The sequence below is a fragment of the Camelus dromedarius genome, chromosome 27 (assembly GCF_036321535.1).
Source record: "Camelus dromedarius isolate mCamDro1 chromosome 27, mCamDro1.pat, whole genome shotgun sequence".
Classification (NCBI taxonomy): domain Eukaryota; kingdom Metazoa; phylum Chordata; class Mammalia; order Artiodactyla; family Camelidae; genus Camelus; species Camelus dromedarius.
In genome coordinates, this window is record NC_087462.1 from 8,647,923 (window position 1) to 8,671,259 (window position 23,337).

General features: G+C 52.1%; 1 protein-coding gene across 1 annotated transcript in view; it reads right to left on the reverse strand.

Moving 5' to 3' along the window:
• Nucleotides 1–4,729: 4,729 nt before the first annotated feature.
• The window catches only part of NOTCH3 (notch receptor 3), a 31,489-nt gene continuing 12,881 nt past the window's right edge, over nt 4,730–23,337 (reverse strand). Inside the window, exons 17-33 of the mRNA XM_064479939.1 lie at nt 22,164–22,389; nt 21,555–21,756; nt 21,150–21,303; nt 20,594–20,778; nt 19,916–20,048; nt 19,572–19,829; nt 19,372–19,490; nt 18,372–18,937; nt 16,648–16,980; nt 14,852–15,006; nt 14,530–14,752; nt 13,423–13,507; nt 11,255–11,417; nt 9,671–9,975; nt 9,257–9,404; nt 7,641–7,738; nt 4,730–6,820 (exon numbers count right to left, since the gene is read on the reverse strand). Coding sequence (XP_064336009.1) covers nt 5,768–6,820; nt 7,641–7,738; nt 9,257–9,404; nt 9,671–9,975; nt 11,255–11,417; nt 13,423–13,507; nt 14,530–14,752; nt 14,852–15,006; nt 16,648–16,980; nt 18,372–18,937; nt 19,372–19,490; nt 19,572–19,829; nt 19,916–20,048; nt 20,594–20,778; nt 21,150–21,303; nt 21,555–21,756; nt 22,164–22,389 — 4,406 coding nt within the window. The 3' untranslated portion in view covers nt 4,730–5,767. The remainder of the gene's footprint in view (nt 6,821–7,640; nt 7,739–9,256; nt 9,405–9,670; nt 9,976–11,254; nt 11,418–13,422; nt 13,508–14,529; nt 14,753–14,851; nt 15,007–16,647; nt 16,981–18,371; nt 18,938–19,371; nt 19,491–19,571; nt 19,830–19,915; nt 20,049–20,593; nt 20,779–21,149; nt 21,304–21,554; nt 21,757–22,163; nt 22,390–23,337) is intronic.

Sequence of the window (23,337 nt, forward strand, 5' to 3'; positions counted from 1 at the left end):
CATATCTTGGCTATTATGTATAGTGCTGCAATGAATGTGGGAGTCCTAGCTGAGCAATTTAACCCCAGGAGTTGAATTTCATGATTGTACATAAGCACAATCTGATGATTTACCATACCCACCCGCTCTATACCAACAACCCCTATCATAGTTGAAATTCCCCCAGAAGAAGACGCTGAAACAAGGATTTGAGTGGAAGTAAGTTCATTTGAGAGGTGACCTCAGAATACACAAATAGAAAAGTGGAGAAATGAGAAAGGAAAGAAAAGAAAACTCATAAAGCATGTGTTATCAAGCAAGTTTCCCCTGTGTCAACTGGGGTTTATTCCCACTGGAAACCACTGCATAGTGCATTCACCTGAGAGAGGAGAGGGAGCTGAGGTATGTATACACCAGCTCCAGGCAGTCATTCTTCGGGGCTGATCCTGGTGGCATTAATTCCCCCAGTGTGCCTATCCTGCCTCACATGTGAATGGAGTAAGCTTTCAGGGCCCGAGAAAGCCCTCTGACAAATACAGCACTGGCTGTTGGGATTGAGACTGAAATGGTCAGAGCTAAGAGATATGGACCAGAGACTGACAACATCTGCTACACCTGGTTTTCCTCTTCATCTCTGACCACTCCTTCTCAGTCTCTTTCTTCTCCTCTCCAACCCTAATACTGGAGCTGGAGTCCAGGACTCTACTCTCTGCTCTGCTCTCTCCCCCTAGCTGATTAGTACAATCATACGGTGTTGAATACCACTCCTGTGCCAATGCTCCCCACGTCTCCATCACAGACCAGTCATTCCCTCTGTACTCGGAACCCGTAAATCCAACAATTACAAATCAATCAAAAAAATTAAAAATAGAGTTATCATATGATCCAGCAATCCCACTCCTGGGTATGTATCTAGAGGAAACTCTAATTCAAAAGGATACATGCAGCCCAATGTTCATAGCAGCACTATATGCAATAGCTGAGACATGGAAGCAACTAAATGTCCAACGACAGATGACAGGATAAAGAAGATGTGTGTGTGTGTATATACATATATATGTAATAGTATATATATATATATAAAATACATAATATATATATATTATTCAGCCATAAAAAAGAATGAAATAATGCCATTTACAGCAACATGGATGGACCTGGAGATTATCATCTTAAGTGAAATAAGTCAGACAAAGAAAGACAAATATCATATGACACCACTTGTATGCGAAATCTAAAATATGATACAAATGAACTTATTTACAAAACAGACTCAAAGACATAGAAAACAAACTTATGGTTACCAAAGGGGAAAGGAGGGGAGGTATAAATTGAGAGTTTGGGATTAGCAGATACAAACTACTATATATAAAATAGATAAACAACAAGGATTTACTGTACAGCACAGGGAAGTATATTCAATACCTTGTAATAAACGATAATGAAAAGACTATGAAAACAAATGTATATATGTACAACTGAATCACTATGCTATACACCAGAAATTAACACAACAGTGTAAATCGACTATACTTCAATTTATAAAAGACAAATTTCGTATGATTCTGCTTACATGAGGTGACCAGAGTGGTCAAATTCATAGGGAGAGAAAGTAGAATAGTGGTTGCCAGGGGCTGGGAGGGAGGCAGGGTGGGGAGTTGTTTCATGGCTATTAAGTGTCAGTTTTGCAGGATGAAACAGTTCTGGAGATGGATGGTGTTGATGGTTGCACAACAATGAATGTACTTAACACTTTACAGAACTGCACAATTAAACATGGTTAAGGTGGCCCAACTTTATGTGATTGTATTTAACCACAATTAAAGTTTGCAAAGTTAGGCTGTAAGAGGCAGTCAATATTGCCAAGAAAAGGATTTATCTGTCGGGTAAATATCTTGGCACTGAAAGATATGAGGGCATCTTCCTAGACAAGCGGAACCAGAAGGACTGGTACCACTATACTCAACACCACACAGCCACCACACTCTCCTCCAACAGATAGCATCCTCTCCAAGGACACAGCCTAATGAGTCATCCATTCACAGCATCCTGTTTGCAATACAACATCTGTCCTTCAAGCCCTCGAATGCCTTCTCATGGCCTGCCGACCTAAAATTTAAAAAAAAAACTTCCAGTCTACACGCAAAACAAATGTTAAAGCCATAGTAAACAAAAGACTTCAATGGAATGTTTAACTGGACTTTATCAAAATTAGAACCTTCTGCTCTGTGAAAGATACAGTTAAAAGACTGAAAAGATAAGCCACGGAGTGGGATAAAATATTTGCAAATCACATCTGACAAAGGTCTTTCATCTAGAATATATAGAGAACTCCCAAAAATCAACAGTAAGAAAACAAAACAACTTTTTTAAGTGGACTAAACAGGCATATATCCAGAGAAAACTCTAATTTGAAAAGATACAGGCACCCCAATGTTCATAGCAGTCCTATTTACAATAGCCAAGACATAGAAGCAACCTAAATGTCCATTGACAGATGATTGGATAAAGAAGTCATGGTATATGTATATACAGTGGAATACTACTCAGCCATAAAAAGGAATGAAATGATGCCATTTGCAGCAGCGTGGATGGACTTAGAGATTATCATATTAAGTGAAGTAAGTCAGACAGAGAAAGACAAATATATGACATCACTTATATGTGGCATCTAAAAAAAATGAGACAAATGAACTCTTACAAAACAGGAACAGACTCACAGACGTAGAAGTCAAATTTGTGATTACCAGGTGGGAAAGGGTAGAGGGGTGGAGGGATAAATTGGGAGCTCAGTATTTTCAGTTACTAACTACTATACATAAAATAAACAGCAAGTTTCTACTGTACAGCACAGGGAACTCTATCCAATATCTTGTAGTAACCTATCATGAAAAAGAATATGAAAATGAATATATGTATGTATATGTATGACTGAAACTTTATGCTGTACACCAGAAATTGACACAACATTGTAAACTGACTACACTTCAATTTAAAAAAAAGAAAGGAGATGAGTATTTTTAAAAAGAGAGAGAGAGAAGTTCAGGTGTTTGCAGTCAATGTCAAGCACGTACTGGAATAGTAAGATCCAAAAAGACACCACTAACTAGCCTGAAATTCCATAAGAGCAGAGAAGGAGCATGTATAATTCACCATTCTACTCCCAACAACTTGTCCAGGACTTGGCATTCAGTGAGTGCCTAATAAGCATGTAGAGGATAAATAAATGAACAGAAAATAAACCTGAGACAACAGTAAAAGAGATTTTCCAACTCCAAAGACTTAGCCAAAGGAGAGGAGGTGGAGTGAACATTTATTGGTTGTTTACACAGAATTCCTGCTTCTGCAAACCTGGTTGCCTTTAAATTTACCCCACCCTTAGTTCCAGAGCAGAGACTGATTGCTATAGGAAGTCAGCACATCCTGTAGCTGATCGCCATAGTGACTGGTTAGCACAGTGATGCTCGAAAGTAAGTTTGCATTGCGTGGCAATTGACAATGTCTAGAGGCACTTTGGGTTGTCACAGTAGAGGAGGCGGTACTGCTGGCATCTAGCGGGTGAAGGTCAGGGATGCTGTTAAACATCCTGCGATGCACAGGACAGCCTCCCACAGCAAAGAAGGATCTGGCCCCAAATGTCCATAGTGCCAACATTAAGAAACGCTAGGTTAGAGGATGAATGAGTGACTCAGTTGAAATCATTACAAAATCAACCCCCAGACTAGAATCTTCTCAATTCTCTGGAACGTGTAGTATGGTCTATAATCTTCGCACCTATTTGGCTAACCAAGAGGGAGGGCTGGAGCTGTGAGTGGGAAGAGAAGTTGGGTTCGGTACCACACGGAGCATGAGGATGAAACTGATGCCCAGAGAGAAGTCTGTAGAGGTGAAGAGGAACTCAGCTCTTGTTGATCTCATTTGAGCCACTAGAGCAAATCTCCCCTGAAACTGATCCTTTTTAGTTACATGAATTAATAAATTGGGTTTTTTGTTTGTTTGCTGGGTAGATTTTTGTCAGTTGCAACCAAGAGCACTCCAGCTGAAGGGGGAACCACTGAATATTACATTCCATCCTCCTTTCCTGGAGGACCCCACCATAAATGCAACCTTGTCTTTGGGCACAATTATTTGCAAGACATAGAAACCCGTTCAAGCTGGTATGTGCAAAGGAGTATTTATTATACGAGTACAGCATTGTCTTCAGAACCCAAGGGAGCATGAAGTAGAGGTGAGATCCACGCAGAACCAGCATTGGGCACTTAGAAGTCAATAAAAACCCATTGATGTCAATGGAATAAATGGTCAGTTAACTGGAACTGAGACTCTATCTAGAACTGAGAAACTCCCTCCGACACTCTGGAGCCATTTAAGTGCTCACCTCTGATTCCCCCTGCATAGCTCCACTCCTCTGCCTTGTTTTCTTATTGGTACCCACCACCCTAAACTGGCCATCAATATTTCTCCATCTGCCCTGGCCTTAGAAGCTCCACCAACCAATAACTTTCGTAGCATCTCCATTTGAAAAAAAAAAAAAAAAAAGTTCTCAAGCAAGAGCATCCGATTGGCTCAATTTAAGTTAAGTGACCACTTCTGGTCCAATCAGTGGAGTCATCTGCCAAAAGAGGAAGCAAGAGTGGGCGGGCAGGCAAGCCAAATGGGCTGATGGCAAGACAGGAGTTCAGGTTAGCCCTGAAAAGACAGAAACGCTACCACTACCACCCTTGTCTTACCTAGACACAGAACAATGACATTGAGTGTTAACTATTCCTTTATTAGGTGGTGAGGGGAGAGGGAGCTGTACAATGCAAGGTCTGGGAATTTAGCTACACAGGGATTGTGACCAGAAGCCATATTACAAAAATAGCCTACAAATACTTCTATTCTGCCATGGGGCTGGGCCAGGGGAGTACTAGGAGGCAGGGGTGCCATCCAGGCAGCTCCTTCCCTTCCTGCGTTTCCATATTTACAGGGAGACAAAGCGAAATGCACACATCTCCCCTGGTCCTTATATTCCCCCTGGCCACCCCACCTCCCAGTTTCTTAAGTCTAGGATGGGGGCGTCTGGGGGCGGGCTCTCTGGGCCAGAAGGGCACTTCCCTAGCAAAGCTATAGAGTTCCATCTGGAATGCAGTGAAGTGAGGGAGGTGGGGTGGCGAGGAGACTCCCAAGTCTCACCCAACCCCTAGCCCCAGAGGGTGCGCCCAAGGGTGCCTACTTGGTACACACCAGGGTCGTGTACTCGGTACACAGGATCCCGGTCATGCCTGTGTACTTGGTACACAGAATCCAGCTTGGCCAAATGGGCCCACAGACTCAGCCCCACGGGGGCACTGGGGGGTTTGCAGGGGGGCAGGGAGCATCTCCATATATATATTTTGTAAAAAATAATAATAATAATAAGTTTGTTTAAATGAATTTGTTTCTATACAAAATGTAAAAAAAAAAATAAAAATAATCCACTCGTGTCAGAGCATGAAGAGTGAGAGAGGCCAGAGGAGGCAAGAAAGGAGGGAAGAGAGAATTGGGGAGGGGGGGGGGGTGGGAAGAGAGGAGAGGCAGGAGGATGTCCCAGACTCATCACAAGACTAGAGGGTGGGAGTCAGCCTGCATCCCTTATAAATAAAGAAGACTGAAGCCCTAGGCTGGTGACCTCTTGGTCACACCGCAAGGCGGGGTAGGGTAGAGGAGGAGAGGGGAATGGAGAGAATGAAATGGACTAAAAGGAGAGAGAGAGGAGTCAGGACGGGTTGTCTCTTCAGCCTCCCCAAATCCAGGAACTGGGGGACTCTCAGGCCAACACTTGCCTCTTGGGGGTGACTTCAGGCTGGGGCCCCAGCTGAGTCTGGGCCTGAGCCAGGGGGCCAGGAACCGACAGGGGGAGCTGCTGGGCAGACAGTGTCCCAGCAGCCGTGGCCGTGGCCCCGGTGGCAGTGGCCGGGCTGGGCGTGGAGTCGGACCAGTCCGAGAGTGAGGGAGGCGAGGGGCTGGCCCAGTGCTCGGGGGACTCGGGGGATGGGGTCAGGTAAGGGTGCTCGCTGGGGACCCGCAGGAAGCGGGCCTTGGGGGGGCTGCCGTGGGCCCCGGCCGCCGGGAACTCCTCGCTATGTCCCGGGGCCGCCAGGTACGGTGGGGGCCGCTCCTGGGGGGACACGGGGTTCCCGGGGTTCAGCAGCTGGGGTCCCGGCGCCAGCGGCAGCAGGAAGGAGGGGCCCGGCGGGGCCGGTGGGGGCAGCCGGGTCCAGTCGAGGGGGACGGCCACGGGGTTCAGCAGACCCAGGCTGAGCACGCAGCCCCCGGGGGGCTGGCGCCCGAGACTCGCCCGGCCCGCGCCGCCCAGCTGCGCCAGCGACACAGCCGTGGCTGCGGCAGCCGCGTAGGGCCCCTCGAGGGGGAAGCCGCTGGGGGACGCGGGGGGCCCACCAAAGGGCCGCGGGGAGTCCAGCGAGTCCACGGGCGAAAGCGTGACCGAGCTCTCGGCCAAGGGCCCGGGGCAGGCCAGCGTCAGCTTCTTGCCCCGCCCGCGGGCGCCCTGCGGCCCCAGCCCCGCCTTCCCCGGCGGCCTGCGGCTCTTCTTGCCCCCGGACTGGGCCACCTTGAGGCCTGGCAGGAAGGCCCCGGGTGGGCAGAGCAGGGGGCCCAGGCCGTGGGGGCCGGGGGGGCTGCGGGGCCCACTGGGCTGGTCCAGCAAGCGAACAATGTCCTGGTGCAGCCTCTCCTGAGCCACATCCCGGGGCAGCCTGTCCAGGTGGTCTGTGATCTCACGGTTAGCAAAGTGGTCCAGCAGCAGCTTCGCAGCCTCGAAGCTGCCCTCCCGGGCGGCCAGGAACAACGGAGTCTCCTCCTGTGAGGGCACAGAACCCACAAGATGACAGGGTCGCAAGAGTCAGGATTAACTCCTAGCCCACATCACAGAGTCCTCCCTCCGGTCTCTGGGGAAATCTGAGAGCTAAGAGTTCACACTCTCCAGACAAGTTGGAATCTCAGCTCTGCTGGGGAAAACCGGGCAAGTTATTTCCTTTAAGCCACCTTCATCCAGCACCTACTAAGCTCCAGGCTCCAGAGCCAGGACTAGGGTGAGGAGACTGAGGCATTCGCCTTAGGCACAAGATTTACGGGAGCGTCAAAAATCTCAGTCATCAAAATAAATGACATTTTAATGCAATCTTTAAAAATTAAGATTAATGCAAAAAAAATCCATAAAAAATATAATATGGAAATTTAAAATAAGGATGGAATCCATCCCGGCCCCCCTTTAAGCCTCACTCTTTAATCTATAAAAGGAGAGGAATACCACCTTGCAAGGGTTTTTAAACAACAATCATAAGAGCCATCTTTTACTGAGGATCCGGTAAGCACCCTACAAAAGCATTAGCACACTGAATCCTCAAAAGAGGCAATGAGATGGGCACTGTTGCTTCCCCACTTCAAAAAAGAGAAGAGAGGTTCAGAGGAGTTAAGCAACTTGCCCAAGGTCACACAGCAACTGCCATATACTTCCTCCTCTGATCCATTATTGGAGCCTCTTGGACCCAAATCCCACACCTGAAAGCTGGCTGCAGGCAGGGTAAATGCCCCCATGAGCCTACCCCAACCTGCTCTCTGCTACCAGTGAAGGCTGTGCCAGGGCTGGCTCCCAGATGGGCCGGGGGGCTAGGGCTCACCTTGCTATCCTGCATGTCCTTATTAGCTCCGTTTTTGAGCAGCGCCAAGGTGGCCTCCACATTGTTGACAGCTGCAGCCCAGTGTAAGGCAGATTTTCCTGGGGGGAAGTGGGGAGAGGTCAGGGTCAGGACCAGGCTCATTTACTGCCCACCCCCCACCCCCAGCAGGAGGACAGGAATTGTCTAGAATATAGCCTTGGATAGGGAGCATGACCCAGCAATTCTGCTCCTAGGGATATACCCAAGAGAAAATGAAAACGTACGTCCACACAAAATCTTAGATGTGACTGTCCATAGCAGCACTATTCATAACAGCCAAAAAACAGACACAATCCAAATGTCCATCAATGGATGAATGGATGAATGAACAGTGGTTTATCCATATAGTAGAATATTATTTAGTCATTAAAAAACAAAAAAGAAGTAATACTGATATATGCTACAGCATTTGTGAACCTTGAAAACATTATGCTAAGTGAAAGAAGCCAGTCAAAAAAAACCACATGTTGTATGATTTCATTTATATGAAATAACCAGAATAGGCAAATCCATAGGGAAAGAAAGTACACTGACGGTTGCCTAGGGCTGGGAAGAGGAGGGGGTTTGGGGGGATAAGGGCCAAGAGGGTTTCTTTTTCAGGTGATGAAAATGCTCTAAAATTTACTGTGATGATATCTGCACAACTATGTGGTTATACTAAAAGTCATTGGATTTTATACTTTAAATGGATGAATTGTATGGCATGTGAATTATATGTCAATACAGCTGGTTTTTGTTTTTTTTTAAAAACAGGCAAGACAAAGGTTAAGACATTCAGTGAAATAAAACATTTAGTTCTTTGTTCATGCCAGTCACATTTCAAGTGCTCAACAGCTACCGCATGTTGCCAGTGGCTACCATATTGGACGGCACAGACCAAGAATATTTTCATCATCACAGGAAGTTCTACTGGACAACCGTATTTCTCAGCCAAGGGTGATTTTCCCCTGTGGGGCATTTGGCAATGTCTGGAGGTATTTTTGGTGCTCACAACTGGGAGGTGCTATTGGCATCTAGTGGGTCAAGGCCAGAGATGCTACTTAACATTTTGCCTGGCACAGGACGGCCCCTAGCACCAAGAAGGACCCAACCCTAAATGTCAATGTTGCTAAGATTGAGAACACCAGCTCCAAAGGATGTTTCTGAGAGTCTGAGTGTGTGTATGGCTGTGTGAGGTTCTCTACACACGAGGGCAGGTTGCCGTGAATCTGCACATCTCTGTGCAAGTAAGCCACTTCCAGGGAGTGACCTTCACATAGAGATTTGCCTGATTTGCTGGTGTATTACACTAGCTGTCCAGTAGATGGCACCAGAGTAAGTTCTAACAAAGCTGATGGAAATGAAGTGCTAGGAAAGGGCACATTTTTCTATATCATTGCTGTGCAATATGGGCTAAGGGGTGACTTTTTTTTTTTTTTTTAATGCATGAGAGTTTAAGTCCATGTCGAAACCCTGTTATGTGTGCATGTGCTTCACTGACTGGGTCCATGTGTGGGTGTGAGTTCACACCGACAAGATAGTCAGGGCCCAGATGACATCCTCTCAGCCCCCACCCACCGCTCTCCCCAGCAGCCTACCCAGCTCGTCCACAGCATTGACATCAGCATGGCTAGCAATGAGCTCTTCCACCATGCCCTCCACCGCCAGGCGGGCCGCCAGGATCAGTGCCGTCGAGCCATCTGCCATGCGGGCATCCAGGTCTGTGGAGCGGTTCCGGATGAGAATCTAAGGGAGACGGGGTGTAGCAGGGGGAGTTATGGCAAGAACAAGAGAACCAGGACCACTTCTAAGCCCCCGGAGGCCCCCAGCCCCTATACCCATGGAACTGATGGGGTTCAGGGAACAAACAGCTACTTGCCAGACTGTGCTCTCACATATCCCCCATTTTACAAATGAGAAAGATGAACTCTGAAAGGCAGAACCAGAGCTCAACTCAGATCAGTCTGAGGCCTGTCCCAGCTCTGAAGTCCAAAGAAGTAAGCCCATCTCACCTGGAAGACGCCCTGGGCATCGGCAGTGACGGCTGTGTGCAGGGGGGTGCGGCCTGAGTGGTCCTGCGCATTGGTGTCTGCCCCAGCATCCAGCAGCCGCTTGGCCGCATCGGCCCGGGCGTAGCGGGCAGCCAGGTGCAGGGCCGTCTCGCCAGTGCGGTCTGTCCGCGCTCCAAGCTGCGCCCCCTGGCAGATCAGGTCTGAGATGATGCTGGCTGATGTGTCTTCTGCCTCGTCCTCCTCGGTTGGAATTGGCTCCAGGGCCCCTCCGCAGAAGGAGGCCAGCATTAGCGGGGTGAAGCCATCTGCAGGGACCAGGAGTGTGTCACAAGGGAGGAGGGCACAGGACCTTTCCAGGTAACACAATCACAGGTGCCGCATCAGGAGGAAGTGGAACATGTGGAAGCACAAGAGGGAGTGGCAAACCCTCCCATCACACACACACACACACACACACACACACACTTGTATCAGGTGCCCCAGGAGCCAACCCAGAATGAGGATTCATGGACATGTGATTTATCACAGAAGGGCTCCTATGCAGCAGGAGATACAAAGATGTGTGCAAAACCTCAGGCATACCATGAAAAGGAATAAGAAAACGAATATAGGTATATTCATGTATGACTGAAGCATTATGCTGTACACCAGAGACTGACACAACATTGTAAACTGACTATACAACAATACCAAAGAATACAAAAAAAAAAAAAAAAACCTCAGGCAAACTCCTGGAGAATTCTCTCAGCCTGATCCCAAAGGGGAACTCTGCAGGCTGCGTTGTACCTCAGAGCTATAATCCAGTTTGAGGCAAAGGAATTGTGCCTTTCACACTCCCACACTCACTGGTTACCAGCTGCCCCCAGGGACATAAAATACCAGGCACCTCAGGCCCCAGTAGCCTGGGGGACTTCAAAAGAGAGCTAGAGATGCAGGCCATTTGGAGCAAAAGCAAAACAGAGCTGGGGGAGGAATACCCCCAGATACATCAAAGAGATCTAAGAGGCTCCAGGTAACATGCTCTCCTATACTTTGCATGAGCATTTGCCCTGGTTTCCCTTAGGGAGCCACCTGTACCCCATTCTCCATCCTCACACGCTCAGTAGAGCCAAACCCCCTCCTTCAGGGACAGGCATCTAGCCCAGGCCTGCTCAATCTGCATATTCCAGGCCCCAAGCCACACTGATTGGTTCAGGGATGGGTATTGACCCTAGTCCCTCCAATCAGAACTCATCCTGGGACTTTTGATGGTACAGATGGGGAAAAAGTTTTATGAGGCTTGTCCGACCTGTAGCCATCAGTGTCCCCAGAAGAAAGCTTGCCTGGGCTGGAGCCAAGAGGTGGTAAGTCCTGGATCCAAATGTGCCTGAAGCTTCCATTTACAAGAGCCAGTAAATCCCCTGTTTTAACTAAGTTTAGGCTATTATCACTTACAACCAAGAGCCCTGATTAACACATACCCCCAACAGATGGATGCTCAGACACACTCAGCTCTTCCCAAAACACAGACCCAAATGCAACCTCTCACCAGTAGGATGGGTAAGGGGCATTCTGGGGGCAGGGGGGAGGGACACCATCACTGACCTGGGCCACGCACGTTGACATCCATGCCATCAGCATCGGCGTCACCCTGGGGTGGTGTCAGCGCCATGGCTGGTGCCACGCGGATGTCAGCAGCAACCAGGTGGTGTTGAGTCCACTGGCGGCAGTCTACGGTATCCTCAGCCCCCACACCGGGCTCCTCTACCTGGAGGCACAAGGACCCAGGTTCTCAAAAGGAGTTGGGAGAGACAGAGACAGTCTGGGCATCCCCACAGGCCTCTCTCACAGAGATGTGCACGTGGCCCCAAGAAACCATTAACATCCTGCTTCTCAAGATAAGGAAGTGGGAAGCCGATGTGGAGCTCAGAGAACTCATAAGAGGAAGAACTGGTGTTTTAATCTGGGCTGGAAGGGAAGAGGGGCCGGGAACCCATGGTGGGGGATCAAGGGAGAAACCCAGAGCACAGCGCCTGTCAGCACACACCTGTCAGTACATGAGGCAGGAACACACCAAAAACGACAGTAAGAGGACAGTTCTATTGATAACAGTAGCAAGAAGGACAAGAAAACCTTTAAATTTAACAGAAGAAATGCAAAACGTTCCAGTGCTTGAGTCGCTGACCTGTAGGGAATGGGGACCATGGGATTGATGCAGACCATTTTATTTCATATGTTTAGCATATTTTATCAAGTGTAGCTCTAGGTATTTTGGTTTTATTATTGTAAATGATGTATTTCCCTATTGATATTTTCCAGCATTTAGTTGTTCATACAAAAGTACTGAGTTTTGTGCATTTTATATCCAACTCTACCTTACGGAATTGACTAATTTTCATGTTGGCTTTCTGGTATAATTCTGTTGTGTTTTACATGTTTGCAATAATGTCTGAAAATAGTAAACATTGTACTGCCTCCTTTGAAGTAGTTCACTTCTAATTCCTTTCTCTTGATTTCAATGCCTCACACCTCCATAAAAATAAAAATAAATAAATAAAAAAGTCTGGGCTGTGGACACCAAACACAGAGACCAATCAAGCCTGACCTGAGCTTTAGTGCCCAGGTGGGGAGTTGAATTTCATGAAAGGGGAGAGCCAGGTGAAGGACAGCTAACAGAAAAGGTCAGGGAGGATGGGACAACCTTCCATGTGGATTCAATGTCTGACACTGTCACTTAAGTACGCTTGTGACCCTGGGCAAATCACATCAGAGCTCTGAGCTTCTCATCGGTAAAATCAGGATGATGCAGTCATTGCTCAGTGCTAAGACACCTCAAAAACACCTGTGCCATCTACTTAACACTCACTTTTAGAAGAAAAAGTGGGGGGAAAATGCCTGGGGCAAGCAGATTTCTTTAGCTGTCGACTGTAATAGACGTCTCCATGTCAACAAACATCAAAATATAGGTGGGGCAGGGGCAGCTAAGAATGGAGGGGTGTTTGAATAGCTACTTCATAACATCATTATAAAAATGAAATAAGGTACTTTCTGTGCATTTAAGACATTCAGCGAGTGTCAAAGTAATGCTAGCAAAATAATAATGGTAATAATAATAATAAAAGAAAAAAGACAACAAAACAGTGAAAAAAGAGAGAGAAAAAAGTGTTGCTAGCAGGAGCCTGTTATGGACTGAACTGTGCAACAAAAGCCGAACACTGAAGCCCTAACCCCTAACATGACTGTATTTGGAGGTAAGTCTTGTCATCTCCAGTTACTTTAAGGAAGTAATTAGGATTAAATGAAGGGTGGAGCCCTAATCCAATAGGACCGATGTCCTAATAAGAAGAGGAAGAGACACCAGAGTTCTTTCTCTGCGTGTGCACACACAGAGGAAAGGCCACACGAGGACACGGTGAGAAGGCACCGTCTACAAGCCAGGAAGAGAGTCCTCACCAAGAACCCACCCTGCCAGCACCTTGATCTCGGACTTCCAGCCCAGGATAGGAAGAGACTAGCTGGGAGCTCTCTCAGGCTGGGCACACTGGACTCAATTGGATGCAATGGAGAGAAAGCAGAGTCACTGTCTGGACCAGGGCATCCCATCTAGGAAGAGGCCAGGCTGGCCTGGTTAGAGGCACAGGATGGGGTGGGTGCCAGAACTGTTCTCCAGAGCTGGCAACAGCAGTGACTTCCCTGGCTCTCCCACTGACCATTGAGCCCCCACCCAGGACCCTGAAGGCAAGGATCAGTGGGGACACAAAAGGGGACACAACCTTCAGTCGCTTGGCCTCCGGGCACTCTGTGTCCATCCAGTCTGTGGCCACCTCCCCCATCAGACTCTCACCCTTAGCCATGTTCCTGTGGGAACAATGGGAAGAGAGGAGGGGAGAGGGGGACAATGGAGACGTGCTGGGTCAGTAGGCGCAGGGGGCAGGGTCCGATGAGGGGATACAGGATGCAGTCAAGGTTGCAGGGGGTACCGTCAGGGGTTAGCACGGATGGTGGCTAGGGTCTTAAGATGGAACTGGGAGGCGGAGGGTATAGCTCAGTGGTAGAGCACATGCTCAGCATGCACGAGGTCCTGGGTTTAACGGTGCCTCCACTAAAAAATAGTCTATTAAGATGGAAGTGGGGAAGGGACAGGGGTGGGGGCAGAGGTCAGAGCCATCACTATGGGACAGGTGAGGATCCCAGGCACACAGCAGGGGTTATAGAAGATGACGTCAGAGGTCATGGACGATAGAGTTATCTTCACAACAGGTGAGAGATGTAGACAGGATCGAGGAGATTGCTGGGAAGGGTCAGGGGGTCATAGGGTCACAGGAGAGGGGTAAATTCAGGGATTAGGTCAGGGTGGGGTTGGGGTCTTGAGGGTCAGATCAGGGAGTCGGAAGTGAGGCTCAGGGCCAATGTCAGGATTGTGGATCATGGGGAATGAACACTGAGCTGGGGCAGAAAGGGGGTCAGAGATTAGGTCAAAGGTCAAGGTGGTTAGCACCAGAGGCACTACTGGGGCTCACAGAGGATAAGGTCAGGGGGCCAGCAAAGGATTGGGGCATAGACAGGGGTCATGAGGTCAGAAGTCACGTGGGAACTAATTTTGAGTATCAGGGTGAAGTCTGAGAGGCTAGCATCAGGTTGGGGTCAGGGTGGGGTCAGGGTAGGATTGAGTCAGGGGAACCGGATCATAGGAAATGAGGTCAAAGGTCACAAATCAGGGATGACCCCCAGGGATTATGGAGTCAGTGGTCAAGGGAATGGGCACTGTCCAGGCTAGAGTCTGAAGTCAGTTGGGGTCAGAGGTCAGAGTCAGGTCAGGATGGGGTCAAGGGCTCACAAGGCCCCCACGGTCAGGGACAGGGAAGGGGCAGGGTCCTCACTTCATGCCCAGTGCGTCTTGGCCCACAGGCTCCCGCCGGCCCTTGTGGCCAGCAGCCGCATCCTTGTGCAGCGCAAAGCCCTCGGGGAACCAGAGGGTGCTGTGCTCCCGCTTGCGGCGGGCCACCATGACACCCAGGACGAGGATGACCAGCAGGAAGACAGCGCTGGCAGCCAGCAGGGGCAGCAGAGGCACGCTCGGCTCCGGCAGCTCCAGCGGCTCCCCTGTGGGCAGGAAGCAGGGGGTCTCAACCAGGGGCCGGACCCACCCCACCATGGGAGGCCCCCGGCTCCACCCGCATCACCCGCCGGGCTGGGCCTCACCCCGCGCGGCCCGCAGTGGGTACGGGAAGTCAAGGCGCTCCACCGCTGACAGCGCTCCCAGGTAGTCGGCCGCACTCTGGGCATCAGGAAAACAGTGGTCGTTCTCCGGTGACTGCAGGCACAGACGGTTGTCAATCTCCAGCATCACCACCGAGCTGTGGGGACACAGGGGCAGGACAGGCAGGCCCAGCAGGCACCTGCTACAAACCTCATCCCATCTCCCCCAACCCATCTCCCCCAACCCATCTCTCCCAACCCATGCCAGGCTTAGAAAAGCATCTCTACTCACCAGTCTCCACCACGCAAAGCCTCTCATCTGGCATTCAACCCCACCACACCCCCAAAACAAGTCCTGCTGTGGCCACCAGTGCCCTCTGAGCCATGAATCCAATGGCCATTGTTTTCATGTCAGCAGCTCCTTTATCGGGCTGGTGCTCATAGTGCCTGCTATGAGCACTGGCTTCCACCAGGTGACAGCTGCCCATTCTCCAGGGAACTGGCCTCAGCAAAGTGGGGATCCCTTCCCTCGGGAGGTGACACCCCTGAGGGAAGCCCTCCACCAGTGACTGGCTGACAAGGGGTGTACAAAAGCTGTCCCTCCTATCTCAAGGTGGGACCAACTCTGAGGTGCTATTCATGCTCCAGAGCTCCCCAAGGGAGCAGGCTGAGGCCAGACCCTGACTGAGAGGCTACCTCCTGCCTCAGTTTTTCCCTTGCCCCATCCTGCTTCCTCATTCCCTCACTCCCTCTCTCCTGGGAGCATCCTTTCAATACATCACATGTAGCTGACTCTCCATCTCAGGCTTTACTTCCAGGAACCCAACCCTGCAAACTTTCTCCTTCTTCAGGACCCTCAGTATCCCCACGCTCTGGGTCTCCTTCTATCTCTGGCTGCTCCTTCTTCTCTTTTCTGAGCTAATTTTCCTCAACCAGTCCTTAGGACTCAGCATCCTCAGATCATTCTTCTGTCCCCACTCCCCTCTCCAGTTCTTTGAGCCCCTCCCATGGCTTCATTGATGGCCAAACACTTTCATCTTTCTTGTCTCAATCTTCAGACCCCAGCTGCCTCCTGGGGGTCTCCATGAGGCCCCCAAACCCTCCCCAGACTCTGCAAGTCCCAAAGCGACCCCTGGTTTTCACCCTGTGTCTTCATCTTGAAGAGAACCCTTCCAGTAACTGGGTCACCCCAGCCAGGGGCTGGCACTTCAGCCATCCTCTCCATCTCCCCCATCCCAGCCGCACCCAGTCAGAGCCCCTGCCCCTCACCTCTAAAATCCAGTCCTCCTTTCGGTGTCAGAGTCCCACCCTGCTCAGAAGCCACATCTCCCTTCTGGCCCCTCTACCAGGCCACCAACAGGAGAGTTCTATATTTTCCATTTCTCAAAAAACAAACAAAACACTGCACACGCCCTTAAACACTCTGCTATACCCCTGCCTCTCCAGATGGAAGTAGCTAGCACTAGACCAGGAACTAGTCTGCTCCCCAAAGGACCCTTGGAGGCCTTTTGGGGGTGTCACATCTTGGGGGAGAGGAGTGTGCTACTTGCATCTAGTGGGTAGATCTAGCCAAGAACGCTGCTAAGCATCCTACAGTAGCCAGGACAGACCCTCACTGAAAAGGACGATCCAGCCCCCAGTGTCAATGGCGCCGAGGTTGAGATGTGCTGGACATACTGCCAAGAAGATTCTCCCAGATGTTAATGCAAGTAAACGCCCAAGACCTGACCACGTGCCCCTCCCACGCCCTGCGCAGCGCCTGCGTGGCCCCCACGGCTCCCAGGGGTGGAGTCACTCACCCGATCACCTCCGGGGCCAGCTCCCGCCGGTTCCGGGATTCGGAGCCAGGACCAGGCCTGTGGTAAGGGAAGACCATGGCCTGGCCGTGCTCGTCCAGACGGAAGCGCAGCGAGGTGCGCAGGATGCCACTGAGCCGCTGCAGGAAGTCGGCGCTGGAGCGCAGCAGCTCCTCGGGCGGCAGCAGCACAGTGAGCACCAGGACGCCGCGGGCCAGCAGGGCTGGCACCTCACCCGCACAGTCCAGTCCATCCCAGCCGCACTCCTCTGTGTTGCAGCCCTGGTCGCAGCGGCCATCGGCAAAGTGGTCCGCACAGTACTTCTCATACACCGGGCTAGGGGTGAAGAGAGGCGTGGTCAGGGGCCGAGAGGGGCGTGGTCAGGGGGCCTAGGACACCTATGCGCACACACCCTAGAGCCCCTGGTAGAGCACCCGGCGGACTCTGGAGACAGCGCAAGCGCAGAGATCTGGACTGTAACTACATGAGTCAGGCTTTCTGCAAACCCAGCCATTCGCCCTGTAACTATTAATAAGTCAATAACTATTCACAGACGTCTGCTATGTTCTGGGCGTTGCTGTAGGCACTAAGAATATGGCCCCAACACAAATCCTTGCCCAGGTGAAGCTGGCTTTCCGCTGGGCAGAGACAGATGTTAAAGGAAATGAATGAATAGAATATAAAGCATTTCAATTACACACCAATAAAAACTAAACGTAAACACACAGTGCTATATGGAATTAAATGCTAAGGAAAAAAAAAAAAAAAAAAGGCAGGGGAAGTGCTGAGGGTGGCCAGGAAGGAGCTCACTGAGAAGCTCACTGCTTGAGCCAAGACTTGAAGGAGGTGAGGGAGGAGCCATGTGGCTTCCTGAAGGAGAGCATTCCAAACAGGGGGAATAGCCAGTGCAAAGGCCCTGGGGTGGGACCAAGTTTAGGGAATCTGAAGAACTGCAGAGAGGGTGGCTGGAGCAGAATGAGCAAAGTGGAGAGTAAAAGTGGGAATGAGGACAGGGAGATAAAAGTGAGGAAAGGGTTCCAGGCAGACAGAGGGACACACAAAGGATCAGACAGGGCAGAGCACAGGGATGGACAGATGGAATGCATAGGACAGATGGACAGGGCTCATGAACAGACAGAAGAGCAGGAGAAGGACAGGGATAGACAGGCAGGGGCATGGACAGATGGATGGGCATATAAAGGGGCAAAAACGGTGCATGGATGGACAAGTGGGCACAAAGATGCACAAGTGGACAGATGGGGCACGCAGATGGACAGACTGGCATAGAGACAGACAGATGGACAGATGAGGTCCAAGGATGAACAAGCAGGGGTGCAGACAGACAGCTAGGTGCACAGAGGGATGAAAGGAATTCATGGGTGGACAGGAAGACTGAAAAACAGAGCATAGGGAGAGACTGATGGAGTACACAGGCAGACAGAGAAGCAGCAGAAGGGGCCCAAGGATGGACAGACAGAGCACAGGAGTGGGAAGACAGACAGACATAAATGGCACATGGATAGGTTGATGCGGTGCAAACTGCATTCAGATGGGCAGACAGGATACACCAAGAAACAGATGTGGAAAATGAAGGGGCAATCCAGCAGACGGACTAAGGATGGACTGATAAACCAAGGCCAATGGGTGGACAGATAGAGAGGCAGGGCCCATGGATGGTCAGATGTGGCACATGGACAGACAAGACACAAGACTGAGGACGGGCTCACTTGCAGGTGCGCTCGCGGCCGCCGGCGCGGCAGTCGAAGTTGTCATAGAGGCAGGCGGGCGAGCTGCAGGCCGGGTCGCAGCGGCTGTTGTTGAAGAGGAGCCAGCACTGCAGCGCCGCGCACTGCCGCCAGGGGTCGCCCACGCTCAGAGAGCAGTCGCCGCCGTCCCAGCCGCAGCCCGGGCTGTTGCACTCGCGGTCGCAGCGCTTGTCCCCGCTCTTGGCCTCGCAGGCGGCTCTCGGGCACGGAGGTTCCTCGGGGACCTCGGGCCCCGCCGCGGGGACCTCGCAGCGCGGTCCGGTCCAGCCTGGCGCGCACGCGCAGCGGAAGAAGGGCGCGAGCGGCTCGGGGCGGCATGAGCCCCCGTGGAGGCACGGGGAGGTCACGCAGCTGGCGTTGGCGGCCGCAGGTGGCGACCCCCGGGAGCCCCGGCAGGCGGGACCCGACAGCCCCGGGGGGCAGGCGCAGCGCGGCCCTCGGACCGTCTGCTGGCACGGGACGCCCACGGGGCACTGCAACTCCCGACAGGAGCGCGCCACCCGCTCGCAACTGGGGCCCCAGAACGGCTGGGGGTTGGGTGGGGGGACAGAAGAAAAAGCGAAGGGGGCGAGGGGGAGGGAAAGAGAAAAGGGGAGACACAGGGAGAGGGGAAGGAGGGAAAGAGAGAAATGGAAGGGTGGAGAAGATTAAGGGTTGAACGGAGAGAGGGGAAAATATGGGGGATCAGGACTTGGGAAAGGTTGGGCCTCCAGTGTCCCCAGGTCCAACCTCTCCCCCTTCCACTGGAGACCCACCTTGCAGGTAAGCCCCGCCTTGCACAAGAGGCCACACCTCCGAATCCCAGCCACCTTCCCCACACACAACCTCCAGATAATTTCAACATTTCCCACAACCCCCTTCTCTCTCACACCTCTTCTCCCATAAAGCCACAGCCTCCCACGAGGCCATGCTCTCGCTCAATCTCCCAGAGACCCTGATGTGACTGGTCACCACCACCTACCGGGACACAGTGGCAGGAGAAGGTCAGTGCACTCCCAGGGCCTGGGGTCAGCCGGCACTGGCCTCCATGCTGGCAAGGCTGAGACTCACAGGGAGACAAGACAGTCTGACAGCGGGGGCCTGGGCAAGCAGGAGCACATGGATCAGCCACAGTGGCGAACACAGGCAGAATGCCAGGCCAGCCCCCTCTTCCATGCTCACCTGTGAAGCCGGCATGACAAAGGCAGCGGAAGCCCCCACCTGGGTCCTGCAAGCAGTCCCGGGTATGTGCTGCGTGGCAGATGCCTGGGCGACATTCATTGATGTCCGCCTCACAGCGCAGGCCAGTGTATCCCGGGGGGCAGGTGCAGCGGAAGCCACCCACCAGGTCCACACAGGTACCATTGTGCAGGCACCGGGGGCCTGGGTCCAGGGGCGGGCCTGGGCCACAGTCATCCTCATTAATCTCGCAGAGCACGCCTGGGGGAAGGGAAGATGGGGGAACAGTCAGGAGGGGACAGAGACCCAGCCTCCCGTCCTGTCCCCCAGCTCTGGCCCTGGCCTACCCAGCGTTCCTGGGGGGCAGGAGCAGAGATAGCGGGCCACAAGGTCAATGCAGAAGCCCCCGTGCTGGCAGGGCTGGGAGGCACACTCGTCCACATCATCCTCACAGTTGTCACCAGTGTAGCCAGCTGGGCACTGCGGTGGGAGTAAGACAGGGACCCACTCAGATACTCCCATGAAGACACAGAGAATCCCAATGTGAAAGGACACACTGTTATCCAACACATGGAGACATGTCCCGTGTACAGACACACCCCCCCCAGTACATGGAAACACACCCAGACACAAGACACCAGACAAATACACTCAGTGCAAAGGGACACACACATACAAGTGCCCAGGACAGACACACAGGAGAAATACCCAGACACCCAGATACATCCAAGACACACACACCCAGAGATGCACACTCAGACACCGGCACATGCATTCACACCCAGAGAGACACAGAGAGTCACATAAACATGTCCAAGAGACAACCAAAGGCAGAAGTACACCCAGACAGACAGAAACACCCTCCAGATCTACCAGAGTGACACACACAAAGATATACCCAGAGTAACAAAAGCAAGACCCCAGACACACCTAGAGAGAGACACACCACACCAGGATACAGACACACAGAAATGTGTACCCAGACACCCAGAAGTGACTAGCGCCCTCCCCTGGGTGCTCCTTACCTCGCACACATAACCCCCTGTGTAGCCTCGGCAGGTGCCGCCATGCTGGCAGGGCTGGGCCAAGCAGGGATCTACCTCCTGCTCACAGTGGCTGCCCGTGTGGCCCTCTGGGCACACACAGTAATGGGAGCTGTCTTTGTCCACACACTGCCCACCAGCCTGACACAGCTGCTCCAGCGGCACCCCTGGGCAGAGGACAGCGGCGTCAGGCACAGCACCTCCTCTTCCCTGCACCACCCAACATCCCCCCCCCAGCATGTCACCAAGGTCTCACCCACACTCCATCAAGTTGTCACACATCTGAAACCCACACACACACCCCTTCGAAGCTCACACCAGCTAGGTCACATGCAGAGTTGCAGACATCTCCGTTGTCTCAAGGTGAGGAACATACACACCATCCTGCCCCTGTCACACAGTCACCTATCCACAAAACACTTGAACACACACCCCATCATGTCTATATGCTGTTGCACCCTCCTCTTCACACTAGCAGAAAGTTTGTGCACACACACCCTCCTGAGCCCCATACACCTGGCTACATGCTCCCCCTCACCGATTTGGGCTGCGGCCTCCCTGCAGGGCAGGCTCTGGATGTCACAGAGGCGGCCGCTCCATCCCGGGGGACACAGGCAGTAAAAAGAGGCCCCAGTTTGGGCACAGCGACCTCCATTCTGACAGGGCGCACGGCTGCACCAATCTACCAGCGTCTGGAGAGGAAGGCCACAGTATCCTAGCTTGGGGACCCCAAGGAATCATGCCCCAGCTTCTCCTCCAGGGTCCTGGGCAGGCTCCAGAAGGCCTCTCCTGATTCCTACCCCAGGATCCCAGGCAGGACCCTCACCACCCTGCAAACCCGTCCCCAGGATCCAGCAGACCCCCAGACGTGGATTCCATGCGGGCCCCTCTCTGAGAGCATCCCTCTAGATTCCTCCCCCAAGACTCCAGTGACCCCGCCCACCTGGCACTGAGTGCCCGTGAAGCCCTCTGGGCAGGCACAGCGGAAGCCCGGCTGAGCGGCAGTGCATACGCCCCCGTGCAGGCAGGGCCGCGAGAGGCAAGGGTTGGCCTCATGTTGGCAGTGTGCGCCGGTGTAGCCGGGGCGGCACAGGCAGCTGAACGAATTCACACCATCCACGCAGGTCCCGCCATTGAAACAGGAGCTGGAGAGAAAGGTTGGGGGTGGGGCGTCAGGTCCCGCCCCCTCGGAGGCCCCGCCCTCGCTCCTGGGCCCCTCCTAGCGTTAGGTGAGCGAACACTCGACCCCTACCCCAAGGAGAAGCCGCGGTCCCTGCAGAGGCCCCGCCCCTTCGTGTCCTTTGGCCGCAATATACCAGGTACTTCAGGGCTCCGTGGGAGACAAGTGCAGGCGTCACCCTGGCCTGGTCTTGCCCTCTCAGGGACCAGCGTCCCTAAGGTGACCTCCCGATAGATGCCCTGCGCCTTCCTGGACACTGCCCCATCAGGTATCAGAGTCCTGAGTTGAGTGCCAAGCCGAGGATTCCCTCCTTGTCCCCACTCCTCAGGTCCCACGCCTCATCCAATGCCAGGGTCCCTGACTCCCACCCACCTGGGGCTGCAGTCGGGCAGGTCCTGCTCACAGTGGAAGCCTCCATAACCTGGCGGGCAGGTGCAGGTGAAGGAGGCCACGTGGTCTGTGCAAGTGCCTGGGCCGCAGGGGCTGCTCAGACACTCGTCCACGTCCCGGGCACAGCGGGGACCAACAAAACCAGGGAGGCAGGAGCAGGAAAAGGAGCCCACTCCGTCCTGACATGAGCCGCCATTCAGGCAGGGGTCTGTGGTCAAAAAGGAGGAGGTCTGGTCACCCACCTCACCCCCGATCAGCCCAGCCTCACCCAGCTGTGCCTTGCATAAAGGGGAATCAGGAGGAAACTAGGCTGAACTGGGAAGGAGGGGCACGTTTGGTCAGGGGGGTCAAATTCTGTCCTCTCTGTGGCCTCGTCCCCACCATTATCTGGAAACCTCACCTATGTGGAAGGGGGACAGAGTTGGAGGAGCCAAAAAAAGTCTCCTTTGAGCCTTTAGCTGCTAGTTGTGTCTGCTCAATTCCTGGGCTCAGCACAGGAAGCCTCCTCCCTCTGACCTGTGCTGGCCAGTATGGTGGCCACTGGCCACATGTGGCTCTTGAGCCCTTGCCATGTGGCTGGTCCAACTTGAGATGCGCTATGAGTGTAAAACAGACACCAGACTTCAGATGGGGAGGACTTAGTATGAAAAAAAAGGAAAAAGAATGTAAACTATCTCGACAATTTTATATTGATTACATGTTGAAATGACAATATTTTTATGTATGAGATTAAATAAATTGTTTAAATTTCATATCACCTGTTTTGTTTTCTTTTTTTGTTTTGTTTTTTGTTTTGTTTTGTTTGTTTCCTTTTTAACGGGGCTATTACACAAAATTTAATTCATATATAGATTGCATTTTTTGACTATGGATCAGCGCTCCTAGAGACTCGCCAGGGGCCTGTTATCTCATACTTCACACACAGTCCTAACTTGTCGGCTGCCAGAGGCAGTCTATAGGCTTCAGAGTCCAACAGACCTGTGCTCCTATCCCAGCTCATCCCTCTACCTGCTGCATGACCATGGGCAAGTCACTTAACCTCTGTGGGGCCTCAGTTCTCATGAGTAGAACAGGGAAAGTAAGAGAACTGTGAAGATGAAATGAAAGCACAGAACTGAAATGCTAGGAACACAGTAGGAGCTTGAGGTACATGTTC